This window comes from Canis lupus, chromosome 2 (genome assembly GCF_003254725.2).
Source record: "Canis lupus dingo isolate Sandy chromosome 2, ASM325472v2, whole genome shotgun sequence".
Lineage (NCBI taxonomy): Eukaryota > Metazoa > Chordata > Mammalia > Carnivora > Canidae > Canis > Canis lupus.
The window spans coordinates 80,498,670-80,515,726 of record NC_064244.1 but is presented as its reverse complement, the minus strand read 5'-3'; the positions used below and the strand labels follow the sequence as shown (position 1 = coordinate 80,515,726).

General features: G+C 42.5%; 1 protein-coding gene across 7 annotated transcripts in view; it reads left to right on the top strand.

Moving 5' to 3' along the window:
* The window catches only part of DDI2 (DNA damage inducible 1 homolog 2), a 42,210-nt gene that overhangs the window by 4,450 nt on the left and 20,703 nt on the right, over positions 1–17,057 (top strand). For 4 of the 7 annotated variants that reach the window (XM_035712945.2, XM_025446869.3, XM_049106950.1 and 1 more), the window contains 5 exons: positions 3,617–3,746; positions 6,354–6,590; positions 8,374–8,500; positions 12,245–12,372; positions 15,913–16,041. In XM_035712945.2, coding sequence (XP_035568838.1) covers positions 3,617–3,746; positions 6,354–6,590; positions 8,374–8,500; positions 12,245–12,372; positions 15,913–16,041 — 751 coding nt within the window. Of the gene's footprint in view, positions 1–2,102; positions 2,405–3,616; positions 3,747–6,353; positions 6,591–8,373; positions 8,501–12,244; positions 12,373–15,912; positions 16,042–17,057 lie in introns of all 7 variants that reach the window. The other 3 variants (XM_049106948.1, XM_049106946.1, XM_049106951.1) reach the window with 3 other exon arrangements.

Below are 17,057 nucleotides of genomic sequence, written 5' to 3'. Positions count from 1 at the left end.
CAGGCAGAGAGAGAAGCAGGCTCCACGCAGAGAGCCCGACGTGGGACTCGATCCCAGGTCTCCAGGATCACGCCCTGGGCTGAAGCCTGCGCTAAACTGCTGAGCACCCGGGCTGCCCTTACGTAGCCACTCTAGATGTGAGTCCAAAGATTTTGTGGCTATATGTGGCCCTTAATGCTAAAAATGGATTATGATTTCTGTTGATTGAAGGCACCCATTCAGAGACCAGGAAACATTTGACATCATGCTCAAAGGTCTTGGAGTTGTTTTAATTAGTCTTATTGAATGTTGATTAAGAGTAGAATTCAGTCTCAAGGGTGCCGCCTCTGGAATAAGTACTAGCAGGTGTGCCAGTTTTGCAGCTTAAGACTGTAGCAATATCATTTTTCCTGTTAAATGTTCTCATATCTGGCAAAACTAGAATTTTTAGCCTTGTGGTCTTTGAGTTGGGTGTTATGGTAGAAAGCATCACAAATGCCATTACTGAAACTCACTTTGTTTTGACTGTTTGAAATTTGAAGTCATTGGTCTAATATATTAAGCTGGAAAATCATCTAGATTTATTCTAGGACTTAAGCTATAAAGCAGTTGTCTTAGACTTTTACACCTGTTTTAACAAAAAGAAATCAGTTCTTTGTGGCAGTTTTAATTTCAGCTAAGCTTTTGTTTATCTCACTTGTGTCCTTGGACTAAAATGGAATATGCCTGCTGCTTTGTCAGTGTGAAGAATGTTTGCTCATCACCCACATTCTCCAGTCTAGTATTCTTAGGAAATGGGGCTGATAGCAATATTCCACATTTCATATGTGGTGGTAGTTATTGTCTGAATCTTAAATTTTTGTTGTTAGATGAGGCTGTCTTCCATTTAAAAAAAAAAAAAAAGATCTTGTCTGCTGAGGAAGGACTGTTAACACCATGAAGTGATGTAGTGCATCTATAAACTGGGGAGTCCAAAGGTTGAGGAGTTGCTAGTGTTCTTTCTCACGTTCAGAGCAGGGGATAGAGACATTGAGCAGTGGACAAAGTTTTCATCCCCCTGGTGGTGAGTATAAGCCCTTAGTGGATGGCTTAGTAGCTCTTGTTCAGGTCACCAGCTAATTTGCCAGGACTTAGGTTTGGGGAAGTTGTATGTGGTCCTTAAGGAAGATTATGTGCTCTATAGTCAGGCAGATGTGGTTCCAATCCTAATTTTTAATAGCTGTGTAGTCTCAGATCACTGACCTCCCTGTATGTTTCCCTGCCCATTAAATGGGACAAATAAGGCCCATCTCTTAAAATGATTGATACTTAAATGAGAGGATGTAGGATAAAGTGGGAGACCGTGAGAACCCATTCTGATAGAAGCGCACACAATGTTAGTGTTTTAACGTGGCTCTCCAGGTTGCATTTCCAGCCTGAAGAGATTCAGGGATCTGGTGGACAGGAGGAGCATTTTGATGGTCTTGAGTGTGATTTCCTGTTGTAGAGAAATGTTCTTTTGTAAGTAGTTAGAATGTGCCAACTGACTATCTCCAAATATACCAATAGTTGGGTTTCTGAACCTGGACAATTAAGGAGTGGGCCATGCACCACTCAGGTACCTTCATTGTGGTGGCTCCGGCGTCGTTGGCACCTTGTTGTAAGAGCTGCCTGTGTGACGTTTCTCTTGGCATGCCTCTTCTTGCTTGTTGCACACCTCAACATGTGAGACTTGTCACCACAGATTTATAGTAGTTTTCCCAACAATCCCACAAGTTATGATACGACCCTCAGGTTGTATTGCAGTCTGTATTGATTCTGTTTTACTTTTACTGTGTGATATGTACTTAAATAAGGGAGAACGAGAGTGAATGGATTGATGGAGTGACAGTTGCAGTCTATTGTAACATGTTTCAACTCTGCAGGTTGAGGCTAAGAACTAACAATACATTTTCTAGTCTATGTAGAACTTATAAAATACAGTCAGCTCTGCAGGCTCCAAAATCACTTTTTTGTGCATCCCCAGAAGTATTTGGTTTTGGAAACTCGGTTTCCTGTTAGTTCTGTTCCTTGTTTCAGTGCAAAACCTGCAAGCTGATATATGACAGGTCATTTTTCCACAGTATATATCTTGTATTTTTCAGGTTCTTTGTTAGGAAGTCTTACTCTGAAAGCTTTAAGGACACATGAGGAAATGCTGTAAAATGGGAGTGGAGCAGAAAGACCTGAAAGGGACAGCTGTAGTGATTCTCGAGCCCCAACTGCGTGCTTGAAAATGGGGAATGGAAAGCCTGGACCAGCTGAGCGACACGGCTCCATCAGAGCCAGGACAGGACACAGGCTCCTCAGTTTGCATGTGGCGTGGTGCAAAGCAAATCGTTAGGAGTAAACCTTTCAAAGCCTGAGTTTATTCTGAATGTCCCTCTGGAGTATGTGATAATGCAGGGTGGGTTTTATGTTTCTTCATGGTAAAATTACCCTATGTCCTTTGTTCCTTTGCTTTCCACAGCATGGTGTTTCATCTGCTTTTATGCTCTCAGGTTTTCTTCTATGTTTGATTGTACATCATAAAAACATTTTTATCAGTACATCCGTGAGCATTTTGCCATCTGTGTTTAGTTCTTTTCTGAGTTTCTTCCACTTTTGTCTTCCACTCATAAGTGGCCAAACCTGGGGAATGGTAGAAGAGAAGGAAGGATGCAGAGCAGGTGGTATTTGGAAAACTTGCAGACTTACCAGTGTGGAAGATGATTTAAAAGTGGACACCCTGGGGGGTGCCTAGGTGGCTCAGTCAGTTAAGCGTCTGCCTTCGGCTCAGGTCATGATCTCATGGTCGTGGGATCAAGTCCTGTGTCAGGCTCCCCGCTCAGTGGGGAGTCTGATTCTCCCCCTCCCCCAGCTCATTTGCTCGCACGTGTGCGCACTCGCGTGCTTGCTCTCTCTCTCTCTCTCTCTCTCTCTGTCAAATAATAAATCTTAAAAAAAATTAAAATGGACACACCAGGATGTCATGCACAGCCTGGTGCCTGTAATTAACAGTATTGTATCAACACTTGAAAACTGCTAGGAGAGGGAATGTTAGACGTTCTCATCACAAGAAAAAAAGGCATTTGAGATATGGCAAACAAAACAAAGTCCTGTCCTCAAGTAACTTACATTTTAGTGGGGCAGAAAGATGATAAAGAAATAGATTGTAATATGAAAGGTGAGGGTACATTTTAAATAGAGTGATGAGTGAAGGGCTCTGAAAAGGTAATGTTTGATCAGAGACCTTAAAAAAGAATGATGGGCTGGCTCCGCCGGCAAAGCATGCATCGCTTGATCTCAGGGCATAGTGCCTACTCAAAAGAGATGACTGGGGAAAAAAACATTCCTCAGGTAGAAGAGCAAGTGAAACAGTCTCAGGGGGGAAATTGATCATGTTATTCGGGGAACAGCAATTACAGTACAGAGATGAAGTCAGGGAGACCCAGGGGCCACTTTGTTTGGGCCTGGTAGAGAACGGGAAGGACTTGGGCTTTTATTGCAGGTGTGATGGGAAACCGGCAGAGCGTTTTGAGCTGGGACTGACATCTGATGAAAAGGGACACTATGTAGTCTTCCTCCTTTGTGCCATGCCACCTAGTGCCTTATACCATTCAATCTTTTCTGGTTGTAGATTGTCTATGCTGAAAGACCTCTCACAGACAACCACAGATCGCTGGCTTCCTACGGCTTGAAAGATGGGGATGTTGTGATTTTACGACAGAAGGAGAATGCAGACCCTCGACCTCCGGTGCAATTCCCAAGTAAGACCTCCCCGACACAAGCATCAGGAGAGAGCCTAACAGGGTGGGCCAGAGCTGTGGACTAGCTTTGGGTTTAGAGTGCAGGGTACAGGCTCTGACCGCCCCTTGGTTGCCATGTAACTTTGGATGTGCTAACTTCCCTGAGTCCATTTCCTTACGTGAGAATAGTGCGTGTGTGACCTGCAGCACACAGCATGCCCTTGATAAATGGTCACCTCTGTTGTTATCAATAATAATTTTGCCCTTGGGAAGGACTTAGGAGGCCACCTCTGTCCGCGATTCCTCACGGACTTTTGCTACTTTGTGTCTGGCCCTCAGCCAGCAGACCTGTGTGGAGCAGTCAACCAGGCGCTTGCACCCACGTAGCACAGGTCTCATTACTGTTGTGGGGGAAGAGAGTCCTCTTTATAATTTGTTATCACTAACGGATGATGCTCTGATTTTATGTAATGTCTTCAGTGTTACATAGCTAGTAAGTGAAGGCATGGGAACTAAAACATAGTACTTTTCCTATTATACTGAGCTTTATGAGCAGTAAGCAGCCGGACCACCAAATTCTGTTCCTTCCCCATCAGCTGTGTTCATCACGTGAAAGGAAGCTGTTGGCTGTCTTGATGTTCCATCCAGAATAGGTGTTTATACCCTGGAATCTGTGCATTGGAATTTAAAATGTTGTTTTGTCCTTGAAATAATATGCAGAATTGCGTGGCTGTGAGCGTTTAATGGGGAGAGGATCTGTGGCTTTCCCAGATACTCAGAGGGGTTCATGACCTGTAGAAAGTTGGTAGGGCTCTGAGGTGAACTGTGTGATGAAATGTAATTGGTTTCCATTTTTGCTATCTTCATATAGATTTCTGTAAACAGTGTTTAGTCTTTAGGTTGGCTGGTTTTATAGTTTGTGGTAACAGCTGATGGGTGTCTGGGTGATGATGACACACTCCAACTCAGAACACAGTGCTTCCATTCAGCCTGAAACCGGGGCTCTAAGAGACCATCAAGCACTGTTCTTCCCAGATCGCGGTTACATTAGTCCCTTGGGGCTACTGTTAAACTTTAGAAAGAATTGTGATTCAAACATGCCAGTCAACAAAAACCAAATCTTCCTTTGGTTAATTTAGTGAAACTGTTAGTTCTGGAGATTCACTGTCTTTTTTTTTTTTCCCCTGTACCGTCCCATATGGATGAGAGCCAATAGGTGGGGGAGGGGAGGTGATCTCGTCTATCAGGTAAACAAGTTTCTCAAAATGATTCTGAAGTGAATGGCCTCTCAAGATAAGTGTAGCAGGGTTAGAGATAAAATTTCTTGACCCACAGAGAAGGGGCCGCCTGTATGTTTTGCTGGCTGGTATAGATTAACTCCCTCATACGCACACACGTTCACTAGCTGCCGGCTGAGGCCTGTTTGAAGAAAGTGACTAGTTGAACCCATGCTAAGAGGCAGAAACTGACGCTGGAATTTAAAGCTTCCTTTCTATTGATGTCTCATAAGCTTCGGGATGGCCTCAGATGTGGGACAGGGGTGACCATCAGATACATTTTTGGGGATTGAGGAGATGGAGATGCACTCAGTTCTAGCACCCCATTTTGGCTCTGCTCTACTTTTTCTTTGCTAAGGTAAAGCTCCTTTTTAAGTAACAGCTTTATTGAGATATAATTGGTATACCTTACAGTTCACTATTTTAAAGGGTACAGTTCGTTGATTTTTAGTATATTCCAAGTTGTGCAGCCATCACTACAATCAACTGTAGCATATTTTCATCACCTTGAAAAGAAACTGTACCTGTTAGCAGTCATTTCCGCTCTGCCTCCAAGCCTCCTGGCCCTAGGCAACCATCAGTCTACTTTGGCTATTTTCCTAGTCTGGACATTTCATATAAATGGAATCCTACAATATGTGGGTCCTTTGTGTGAGGCTCCCTTTTATTTTCATTTCATTTTAATAAGGTCAGCTCAGCTTGGATTATAGAACCCGGGAGTTGTAGCCTCTAAATTTCTTCTATCTTTTGGTGACCTCAGCACTGAGAACTGAGCATGTTCCTTCTCTTCTGTTTGTCTCTCCTGTAAAACAATTATACCTGCTAGCTCCCTGGGAGTGTAAGAGTTAGCAGTGATGCAGAGATGAAAGTGTAAATTCCAAGAACGAATATGTTTAGTGGAGACGGGTAGAATTTACATCTAAAATGTATGCCGTTCACTTGGTTTGTATACTATTCTTTACCCAAGGTGGGCAGGCTCTTTGAAACATGTCAAAGTGGACTGGGATTTTTCTCAGTTACATCCAGATTTATGTGGTTACATTTAGTGAGACTAGCTTTGATGTTTTAAAAACACAAGTAAAAATGTGTCATCTCTCCTGGGATACTGTCTAAGCCAAAAATCTAGGGTTACTACCATTGTCGGCACCCCTTCTCTGTTCTTGCCTGTGGGTTCACTCAGACCACAGTCTTTTTATTCAGTCAGCGTAGGAGAGAGAGCAGGGGAGAGGTCAGATGTCTGCAGTTACCATGTACTACATGCCAGGTATCAGCAAATGTTCTGCTGTTCCCTTCAAATGCTTGTTTTTATGGAGTCACTGGAAGTAAACTTTGAACCGATTTTCCCCAACAGACTTACCCCGAATAGACTTCCGTAGTATAGCTGTGCCTGGCTCATCAGGCTCCCGGCAGCGCCAGCCACCAGGAGCACAGCAGTCCCACTCATCTCCTGGAGACATAGCTTCATCTCCTCAGGGCTTGGACAATCCAGCCTTGCTCCGAGACATGTTGCTGGCCAACCCCCATGAGCTGTCCTTGCTGAAGGAACGCAATCCACCCCTGGCAGATGCTCTGCTCAGTGGAGACCTTGGTAAGCTTATAAATGTGGAAGACTGTGGAGCTGACCTGAGGGGAAGTAGTTGTGTTGCCGCACATGTGGAGAAACTCAAGCAACTGGTGTGTTCAACCCACTGTGTCATGGGATTTCTTGAACCTACCAGTTGCTCTCTGAGAGGTAAATTAGTGCTGGCATAAAAGGCTGAGTTGCTTGACAGTAGTGATAGGATTTTACAACTGCAAAGAGTTCTGAAATCCAGCTTGACCAGCCTCCTCCATTGACTTTTTTTTTTTTCCTCAAATTATTTTCACAGCACGTAATCTAGGTACTGATATATTGTTCAGTTAGACTCTCAGGTTGAGAGAGCACCAGTAAGCCAGTTGAAGCCAAGTGAAATGCTTTTAGTTGCAGAAAGTATGTTCAGTGCTGTCAGCCTGTGTGGTAAAGTGGAACCCCTTATTCTCACCCACCCTAAGCGTAATGGTAGTGGGGTTGTTGCCAACAGTCTGGAGCTGTTTTTGAGTCATTCTTCTATTAAACAGTGTTTACTTTTAATCAACTTTATGAGTAAAGTTTTTTTTCTGTAAACTTCTTCAGTTTTACTCTTGGATTTATGAAACTGTACTGATTAAATTTTAAAATGTAACAGACACTTAATAGCTCATTCTTCAGTTGACCATTTTTTAAACCGTAATAATTACCTAACAGAAATGCAGATTTTAAGTATACAGTTCATTGTGTTTTGGCATCTCCTGTAGCCACCACCCCAGTCAAGATACAGAACATTTTTCTCACTCCAGAAGTTCCAGTATATTCTCTGCAACGAGTCAGTTTCTTCCCCTTATGGACTACTGCCATTCTGATACTTGTGGTTTTGATCAGCACGTAAATGGAATCATACGATATGTTCTCTCTCACATCAGGCTTCTTTTGCTCGATTTAATGTGTTCTAGATTCATTCGTTTTGTGTGTATTAATAGTTCATATGACCATTATCTTGGTGTCTTTAATTTCTTATGTAGCTCATATCTAGTCACCAAAGACCTTGATGATGGCATACTTAAGTTTATACGTTGAAATGCATCCTCATTTAAGAAATTTAAGGTGGCTCTTGTAACGTACACTTTGTAGCAAGCAGTATTTTCTGTTTACTCACTTTGCTGCCAATTCATTAGGTCAGGTAGGTAGGCTAGCAGTAGTTTGCATTTAACTTACCTGGTTTAAGGCAGAGGGTGTTGTACAGGGAGGAAAACTCGAAGAGGAAAAAACAGGGTTGTAGTGCTCTGGTTTTTTTTAATTGAAATGTAGTTGATACACAATGTTACCCTAGTTTCAGGTATACAACACGGTGATTCATCAAGTCTCTGCCTTATGCTGTGCTCACCATAAGCACAGCTACCATTTGTCATTACAGTACCATTGACTACATTCCCTGTTGTCGTGCTCTGTTTTATTTCCAGATAACAGGTTAATAGGGGCAGCTGGGGAGAGCAGTGGAGCCATTTATCTGCTACGCAGATAGTTATCCCCACTGATTTCAATCAAATTATTAGCATCTCTGTGTAGAAACAATATGAGGGATGACTTCTTACAGGAAGAAATGATTTTTGCAAATTATTTCTTTATACTGAATTTAGGTGACATAGTCTTGCCTTAGAAAATAGCAAATGAATGTAATTGCTCATTTACAGTAATTCTGAGGCATCCTTTCTGCATCTCTTTACAGTTGTATCTTGAGAAACTATTTGATCTGGAAAAGTACTAATAAAGAATGGAAATAGAGTGGTACTCAAGACTTTCCCCCTTATTTTTGTAGAGAAATTTTCTAGGGTCCTGGTGGAGCAGCAGCAGGACCGAGCCCGGAGAGAGCAAGAAAGGATTCGTCTCTTTTCTGCTGACCCTTTTGATCTTGAAGCTCAGGCAAAAATAGAAGAAGATATAAGGTAATGACCCTTTACCTAAAGAGCAAGCTTTAGAGAATCCAGAGTTCCCAAATGACAGGTGACCCGCTATCAGGTGGGCATCTGCTCTAACATAATGTCCTTGTTTCATATTTGAGATAGCAGCTGCAGTCCTGTAGGTCATTCTCTCTTCTGTTTTCCTCACCCGTTGATTCAACATTACAAAAGTACACAAGTCCCTAACTTAATAACTTTCTCTTCAAAAACTTTACTGAAGACTCTGAGACTAGCCCACAGTGCATCATTAATGCAACTGCAGGTAGATGACCCCAGGATTGAGCAGAATCCCCAGCTTGGTGAGCCTGTTAGGCTGGCTCTACAGGCTGACTGACTGGAATCTCAATCCTGAGACATAATACGTGAGCCCCAATTTAAACCCAGACTTGAGCATGAGTGGATTAGAGACAGAGCTCAGGACAGATGGAACCCTGCAGTCCTAGGTCTGCTTTCGTCCTACTGTTCTTGCCCTGGCTCAGTGGATAAACTGAGTGCCAGACACTTTTCCAGCTCCAGCTTCTCTGATGCTGTGGTTCTCACCTGGGGCTATGTTAAAATCACATAAGAAGCTTTAAAAATGCAGGTGCTTGTGCTTTACTCCCAAATCTGATGGATCGGAATCTTAAGAGATGGGGCCAGAGCAGGTACAGTGATGCTAATGCCAGCTTTGGTCACATTACTAGTCACAGGCAGGATGATGCCCTTTTATCCCTTAGAATGAAAGAACAACTGCTCCCGACTCCCATTCAGTTCTTGTTGTGAATAGTGAAGGCCTTAGTGCATAGTCCCCCGCCTTATCCAATCTCATGTTCCCGTGGGTAAACGTATTCCAGAAGCAGATAAATCAGAAGATCACTAGTAGCCTAATACCACGTCACAAAACCTATGTCATTCACCTCACTTCATCTTATTATGTAAACATTTTATCATCTCACATCATGAGAAGGATGAATACAGTCCAGTAAGATATTTTGAGAGAGAGTGCATTCATATAATGTTTATTACAGAATATTATAATTGTTCTGTTTTATTATTAGTGATTGTTGCTTCTCTCTTACTGTGCTTTACTGATAAACGTAGCTTAATCATAGGTATTTGTGCACAGGAAAAGACACAGCATTTAGAGGATTCGGTACTCTTTGTGGTTTCAGGCGTCCACTGAGGGTCATGAAATGTACCTCTTGCTAGTAAGGGTGGGCTGCAGGATAACTAAGAACTCTGTTCTTCTTTGTCATATTCTTTTGTTACTTGAATGAAGCCCAACTGGGTCATTTTTTTTATACTGTCAGCTTGGAAGTCAAGTAATGATTATTTTATTTCTTTTCTTCTCTAACTTCATTTGAAATCAGGGAAATTTAAATTATATGTCAGAATCAGTTGACAGCCCCAAGCCATTCATTTGTGTTCCTGTTAAGTGCCCCCATTCATTGCATCAGTGTATTTGTGTATGAATGTCTTTGAAAAAACATCTCACTACTTAAATCTACCAAGAAAAATAGGAAAAAATTTGTGTTCTCTGAACTAGACCTCATTGCAGCTCTGAGGGAACCGGACATAATTCTCATGAATAGATGTGTTCAACCCAGGAAGCAGGAGTAGTGGGAGGGAGGATGCCAACATTGTGCTGTTGGCAGAGTAGCAGTGAGATGAGGCATATTCGTGTAGCTGTGAGGGTCCAAGGGAGGTTAAGGAAATGGGGTAATGAGTACACTCTTAAAAAAGACCTCGTAAAATAAAAAAATAAAAAAAATAAAAAATAAATAAAAAAGACCTCGTGCCTCTAAAGTGACTACATCTAGGGCCCAGAATAGCCAAAGTGACTGGTATTATCTCAGAATCTGATTTTGCTGAAATTTATCTTGCTTAGAGTCCATGCAAGGTCAGGAGTGTACAACTAATTTTAGTTCATTTCTAAATTTAATAATGTGGCATAAGAGAAAAGCTGTGTAATTCTATCAAATGCCTCTTAAAGTTTTATTTGGTACGCTGCACCAGTGATTACTCAGGGTATATGTACACTGGGGTATAATAGCCTGCATAGCTCCCTGACTAAATAAAATAAGTATGCCTTTGATTTTCTGAAAAGTTTCATATATTATTACAGAATGGCTGATAAAACCATCAGTTCAGTTCAAGGTAGAGTATTACTGCAAAAAAGGATAGGCACTAGAGTTAGAGCAGGGGTCAGCAAACTTTTTCCATAAAGAGTTAGGCGATGAATACTTTAGGGTTTGCAGGCCATGCCGTCTCTGTTGCTAGGACTCATGTATGCCACTGCAGTACCAAAGCAGCCTTTCGTGGCATGACAGTATGGAAACGAACGGTGCAGTTGCATTCCCGAGGAAGTTTGCTTACACAGACAGATGGTGGTCAGTAGTTGTAAGTTATCCCCATCCTCGGGCCCTGTTCTGTTTGTGTCTCAGTCTTAGGTACGTTGCCCAGCCCCTGCCCTCGTTTCCATTAATGTCGGTAGTGTTTGGTAATGTTTTTAGAAGGAGGTGGAGAAAAAAAAAAAAAAAAAAGAAGGAGGTGGAGAATGAAGGCATGAGATGTGGGAGTAAGCTAGAACTCCTTTTTAAATCCATCCTTTTCTCGTGTAGGGATTAGAATATGTCTGATGTTTGAAGAAACGGTTTTGACAGACCAAGTTAACTGTCATTTTTGTGTGTGTGGTTTTCTAAGTGATAGCCAGGTAGTTAGATGCAGCATTTGCTGAGTGTCTCCTCTTCTGTTAACAGTGTGTTCTGGATGCTTTCTGCCTCTTAGCCATGCTTTAATAGGCGTCATTACCCTCATTCACAGGTAGAAAACGCAGTCTCGGGGATTAAGCACAGACACGGCACAATCCGTTAACACCCATGTATTATATTTGCCAACTATTTCTGATGCACTGGTCGTAGAAAATGTATCCAGATACCCAGTAAATCCTCCGGTAAAATTGGAGCATTTGTGAAATTCTGACATTCTACAGAATTAAAAGGTTGTGACCCTTACTCTCCAGAGGTTAATTTTCCTGGTTCTGAGCTTGTAAAAGAAGCAGAGCTGTCTTTTGTGAGAAAGCCATGTGTGTGCCTTTAGATTTTCTGCCAGCTGTATCTCACTACCTCACCTGTTGTGGAAAAGAGCACCAATGTTCATTTCCATGACTCAGCTTCTATAATAGGGGCAAAAGATGTGACTGATCTCTGGGTTGTGTCGTTCCCCCCACCCCCCGGTAAGGAAAGGGAATCTTTATTGAAGTACCAAGGCCTTGGGGCTTGGGCAGGAGGCTGCCCGGCAGGCAAAGGAAGACCTAGCGGAGGGGCCTTATTTGACCTTCTTCTTGGAATGCAGGTGGTTGGTGTGGCCCCGCTTCTTAAAGCAGTTGACAGAGCAGGGGTGCAAGCAAGGAAAACACTTGCGGCAGATACCTCGTCGCAGTTGTGTTTCTGGGCCAGCTGGCGGAGGGAAGGTTTGATGGTGCCACTCTGCAGACAGCACCAAGTGCAGGGTGGACTCTTTCTGGCTGTTGTCATCTGAGAGTGCGCCCATCCTTCAGCGGTTTGCCCACAAAAATCAGATACTGCTGGTCTTGCCCGTCAGGGTCTTCACAAAGGTCAATGTCTGCATCTGCCACTTAGACACCTGGTTGAAGAGAAAGCCAAATCTGTTTTTAATATTGTGACTTTGAAACAGATTTCTCTTCCTGCAAATAATGATTTTACTATACTTGGTTTTGGTTTGTTACAGGCAACAGAACATTGAGGAAAACATGACAATAGCTATGGAAGAGGCTCCCGAAAGTTTTGGCCAAGTAGTGATGCTTTATATTAACTGCAAAGTGAATGGACATCCTGTGAAAGCCTTTGTTGACTCAGGTGATGTCTCCGTCTTTGTCTTTCCATCTGTCCCGACATTCTGACCTGATGCAGGGAGAAGGGGAGACTCTGTCTGATGCCTGTCAAAGCTGGCAGTAGTCCTCTGCACTGGGGGCTACTTCACTTGCCAATCGGTTTGTTTGTTTGTAGCAGGTTTATTCCTTAAACATTTCTTAACTGGTTTTGAATTTTGCAGTATGTCCTTTATCTTCCTACCTCCCCTTACTTGGCATCCTGACTTTTTAGGATACCTCTGTAAGAAATTTGGGAGTAAATGGGTTTAGAAGGAGCTGTAAGAAGCAGCTGAATACGGTATAGGTCAGACAAATATTTCAGCATGGCCTGTGTGCCAGCACTTTGCCAGGAACTGAGGAGTCAAAGCTTGTATGAATCAGGGTTCTTGCCCTTAATCTAACAGCCAGGTCAGAAGACAGAAGACAGGGAGTTTCCCACTTGAGGATTTAAATAATCCTTATACCAGCTAGCACCTTTTCTCACAGTAATAACTGCTTTTTAATAAGATCACAGCACTGTGTGGGTGTGGCTTGGTGGTCTTGTATGTCTTAATTCTGTGTAGCTCACTCAGGCTGTCAAATAGGTTGAGTTCCTAGAATAGTAAAAGGTCCTGCTCAAGTAATATTTTCTTCCATTTGTTCATCCACAATTATTTGAGAACATGCTAGGTTTCAGCTGTCATTAGGAGTTTGTATTTAAGATGCATACTTTCCTGGGAGGAACACATCTGCTAATTATTCAGTTTAAAAAATGTCTGTTGAATGCTGTAGGCAGGGCACTTGTGCTGAGTGTTTGGGAGTAAGACTCACTAACTGGTGCTGCATGGGGCTCTTAAGAGTGAGAGAGACAAATACGTATGTAAGAGACCCTAATATTTTTTTTTAATTTTTATTTATTTATGATAGCCAGAGAGAGAGAGAGAGAGAGAGGCAGAGACACAGGCAGAGGGAGAAGCAGGCTCTATGCACCAGGAGCCCGACATGGGATTCGATCCTGGGTCTCCAGGATCGCGCCCTGGGCCAAAGGCAGCCGCCAAACCACTGCGCCACCCAGGGATCCCTAAGAGACCCTAATATTAACACTCAACATTTATTGGGCCCTTACTGTGTGCCAGGCACCATACTAAGTGCTTACTATAAATCATCTTAATTTCATGTAATCCTCAGGTTATCCCTATGTGCCATATTCAACTGTTAAACCTATTTGATAGAAGAGAAAGCTTAGAGAGGTGATCCCACTCTTCAGGTAGACAGAGTTCATAAGTAGTAGACTTTGGATTCAGCCCCTGATCTGTTTGGTGCCACGATTCAATGACTGCAAATACCACATGTGTGTTGAATACCCGTCAAGACCACATTCTCCCTCTGACCGGGGTGCTTAGGCCTGGCTTCCCCAGAGCAGGCACCTAAACTGCCCTATCTCCACAGAGTTCAGGGCTTTGAGCCGAGGCTTGAAAGGCAAGAGAGTGGCAAAAGGGGCCCATCTGGTCTTGGGCTTTCTTACTTTAAGTCAATAGGTAGCTTTTGTGGAGTAGAGTGGAGAGAGAGGAAAAAAAAAGAGATTGCCTTCTCCAGTTTTTTTCTTCATTTTTGCTGGGCCCTCTTGAATCTAACCTACCTCAAATGCCAGGAACTTTCAATACCCATTAGGTGTAAGGTGCCTAATGAGTAAAGTGAACAGGAAGTGTTGGAACTGCATGAGAGAGGAGATCGCTGGGCTAGGCCAGTCAGTTGGGGAGGGAGGGGGGGTTTGAGCTGGGCCTAAGGGATAACTGGCATTCAGAGAAGGGGGCATCAAAAGGGGTATCCTGCAGGAAGGTCAGCGGGAGTAAGAGACAGAGGGACAGCTTGGTCCTGTCAGTGGAGGGTTTATAACAGAGTATAAGGCTGGTAGCTGTGTCTGTTTGGGCTGCTGTAAGAGTACCATCATCGACTAGGGGCTTTTAAACAACACAGATTTATTCCTCATAGTTCTGGAGCCTAGGGAATCTAAGGTGAAAGTGCAGGCAGGTTCAGTATCTGCTGAGGACCCACTTCCTAGGTCACAGAAGTTCATCTTCTCACTGCATACTCACATGGCAGAAAGGGTGAGGGGGAGCTCTCTGGGGTCTCTTGTATAAGGACGCCCATCGCATTCCTGAGAGTTTCATCTTTCACCTCCATGACCTGATCACCTCCCAAAGGCCCCACCTCCTAATGCCATCACATTAGGAATGTGATGGTTTCAAAAAAAAAAAAGGAATGTGATGGTTTCAACATAGGAATTTTAGAGGGACACATACATCCAGTCTGTAGCAGGAGGCAGTTTGGCCAGATTAAGGTGGACTCTTGATGCTGTGGCAAGGTGGTTTGAAGCTAATCTTATAAAGAGGAGGAGCCATTGAGGATTTTTGAACAGATGAATAAGTGACCTAAAGAAGGTGATATTTGAGGAAGACTGCAGACTGTGACAGATCTGGAAAATTCTGTATCCCTCAGGGTCAGAATCGTTCCCTTGTTTTAAATTAAACCTCCACAGGGTGGTTTGGAAAGCAGAGAAATTGTCACTAGTGAGGGGAATAGGATGTGAGCTAGGCTGATTGCTATAGTTAGAAGAAGGAAAGTCAGAAACAGAAACTGCATAAAACTTACAAGGTTGAAGCAGAATTTGAGAGTGGGGAGAAGGCTAAAAGACAAGCAGTCACAAGTGAACAGTGCACAGTTTTATGTTGCAAGAAAGTAATTCCATTGGTAAGGAGAGAAATCCAAAGTGCAAATTACTTAGGGAGAAAGTTTTTTTACCTGTGGGCTTTGAGATGGAAATGTGGAGCCCTCAGGTATGTAGACTAGAGTCTTTGGAAGAGATTAGAACTGTAGGGAAAAAGAGAGAGATGTCTGTCTCCTGCACAGGGCTGCTCTGGCTGTGTGGGTGAGAACACATGAGAAAAGGTCCTAATAACTGCCCTCTTTCCAAAGGAAACAGTGTGATGGTTGACCAGAGATGGGGAGTTCAGCTCTTATTTATTTAACAGACTGCAGGTTTTACCTGGTAAATTACAGTGTCCCAAAGTTTGAAATAAAAATAGTCTGATAAGATGTTTAGAGATACTCAGTGAAGATGGATCTGAGAGTAAAGAAATAGTTAACTTAGCATTTCCATCTGTAGACGTAGTTTGAGTTTCTGGAAGCCCTCTCTAGGTAGTTTTGCTTTCTGTCAGTGAAGTTTTAAAATATCATCTAATTGTTCTATTTAAACAAAATATTCTTTAAAAACATAAATGCATTTTTTTAAATTAAAAAAAATAAACAATATTCTTTCGCTCCTTGTGAGGTTTCTGCGCTGTGTTTCAGATTCCAGTGTGGAACTAAAAGTTGAATTAAGCATGGCAGGAGCAATTAAGGGTGATTAAGCTAGGTATGAATAATTTTACGCAGACCAAAGCTTGGGTGTGTACTTGCTCTCTGCCCTGGTCTCAGACTGCGTTTTTTAATTATAACACAAACATGGATATTGTTTTTATTATCTGATGTTTCCCTCCACCTCCAGGTGCCCAGATGACTATTATGAGCCAAGCTTGTGCAGAAAGGTGTAATATAATGAGATTGGTGGACCGTCGGTGGGCAGGTATCGCCAAAGGAGTGGGCACTCAGAAGATTATTGGAAGGGTACATCTAGGTGAGCAAAGTCACTGTGGGAGTCTTTTCAGAGTAGTAGACGTTAAACTTTTATTTTGCATGTTTATATCTGATGCAGCCAATGTAATCCCCAGAAATTTTAAATCTTCTGTTATGTCAGAGTTTTAAATGTACATGTTTTAGCTGGTTACAAAAAAAATCAGTCACTGTACTTTTATGTTCCTGATCTTTATAGATCCCTTTCAACTATTGTAGTTTATTTCCTTTTAGCTCATTTCCTTGGTGCTTACCTCCATATTTCAAAATAACATGTGTATTGTGCTATTACTGATACGTAAATTCTGTTGAGAATTGAGCCATCTAATTGAAAATGATTGCTTTTCTTTTCGTGTCTAGTATTGTTTTTCTTGTAATTACTGGTTTGTTTTGGTCGTTTCGTATTCTGTGTGTTACTCAATTTCTAAACACTTAGATAGTCGCGTAAATCTCCTTTATGCATTTCATCCTGTTGAAGATTCTTCTGGAGACAGGACTGGTGCTTCAGAGCTGCTTCACAGCTGTTGTTTTAGAATCTCTTGCTTGGGTTTCCAAAGGCTCCTTTCCTCTTGGTGTGAGATCGGATTACATGCATTCCCTGTCTTATTCTTTGTAATTTTGCTCCTATGAGAGTACACCTTCCAGTAGCTTCCTGAGGAAAAGCATAAGGGAGAAAACTGAGTCCTTACATATCAGAACTTGTCTTTTTTTTCCTATACTCTACCAGTCTGGCTAAGTTGGAAATCATTTTTGTTTTCTGTAGTTTTTGTCAGTGTTGCTGTAGAGAAGCTGGCTGCTGTCCTATTTCTTGATCCTTTATGTGAAAGATTTCTTTTCCATTTCTGAAGCTTGTAGAATCTTCTTTGACCTTAATGGTTTGAAATTTCACAGTGATGTTCTCGGGTGTGGATCTTTCTTCATCCACTGTGCTGGGTGCCTTTCACTTCCTCCCCCGAGCATGTCTGTTGCTCAGGTGGGACAATCTCCTATCCTGGACTTGTCTTCTAGTTTTCTTTCTTT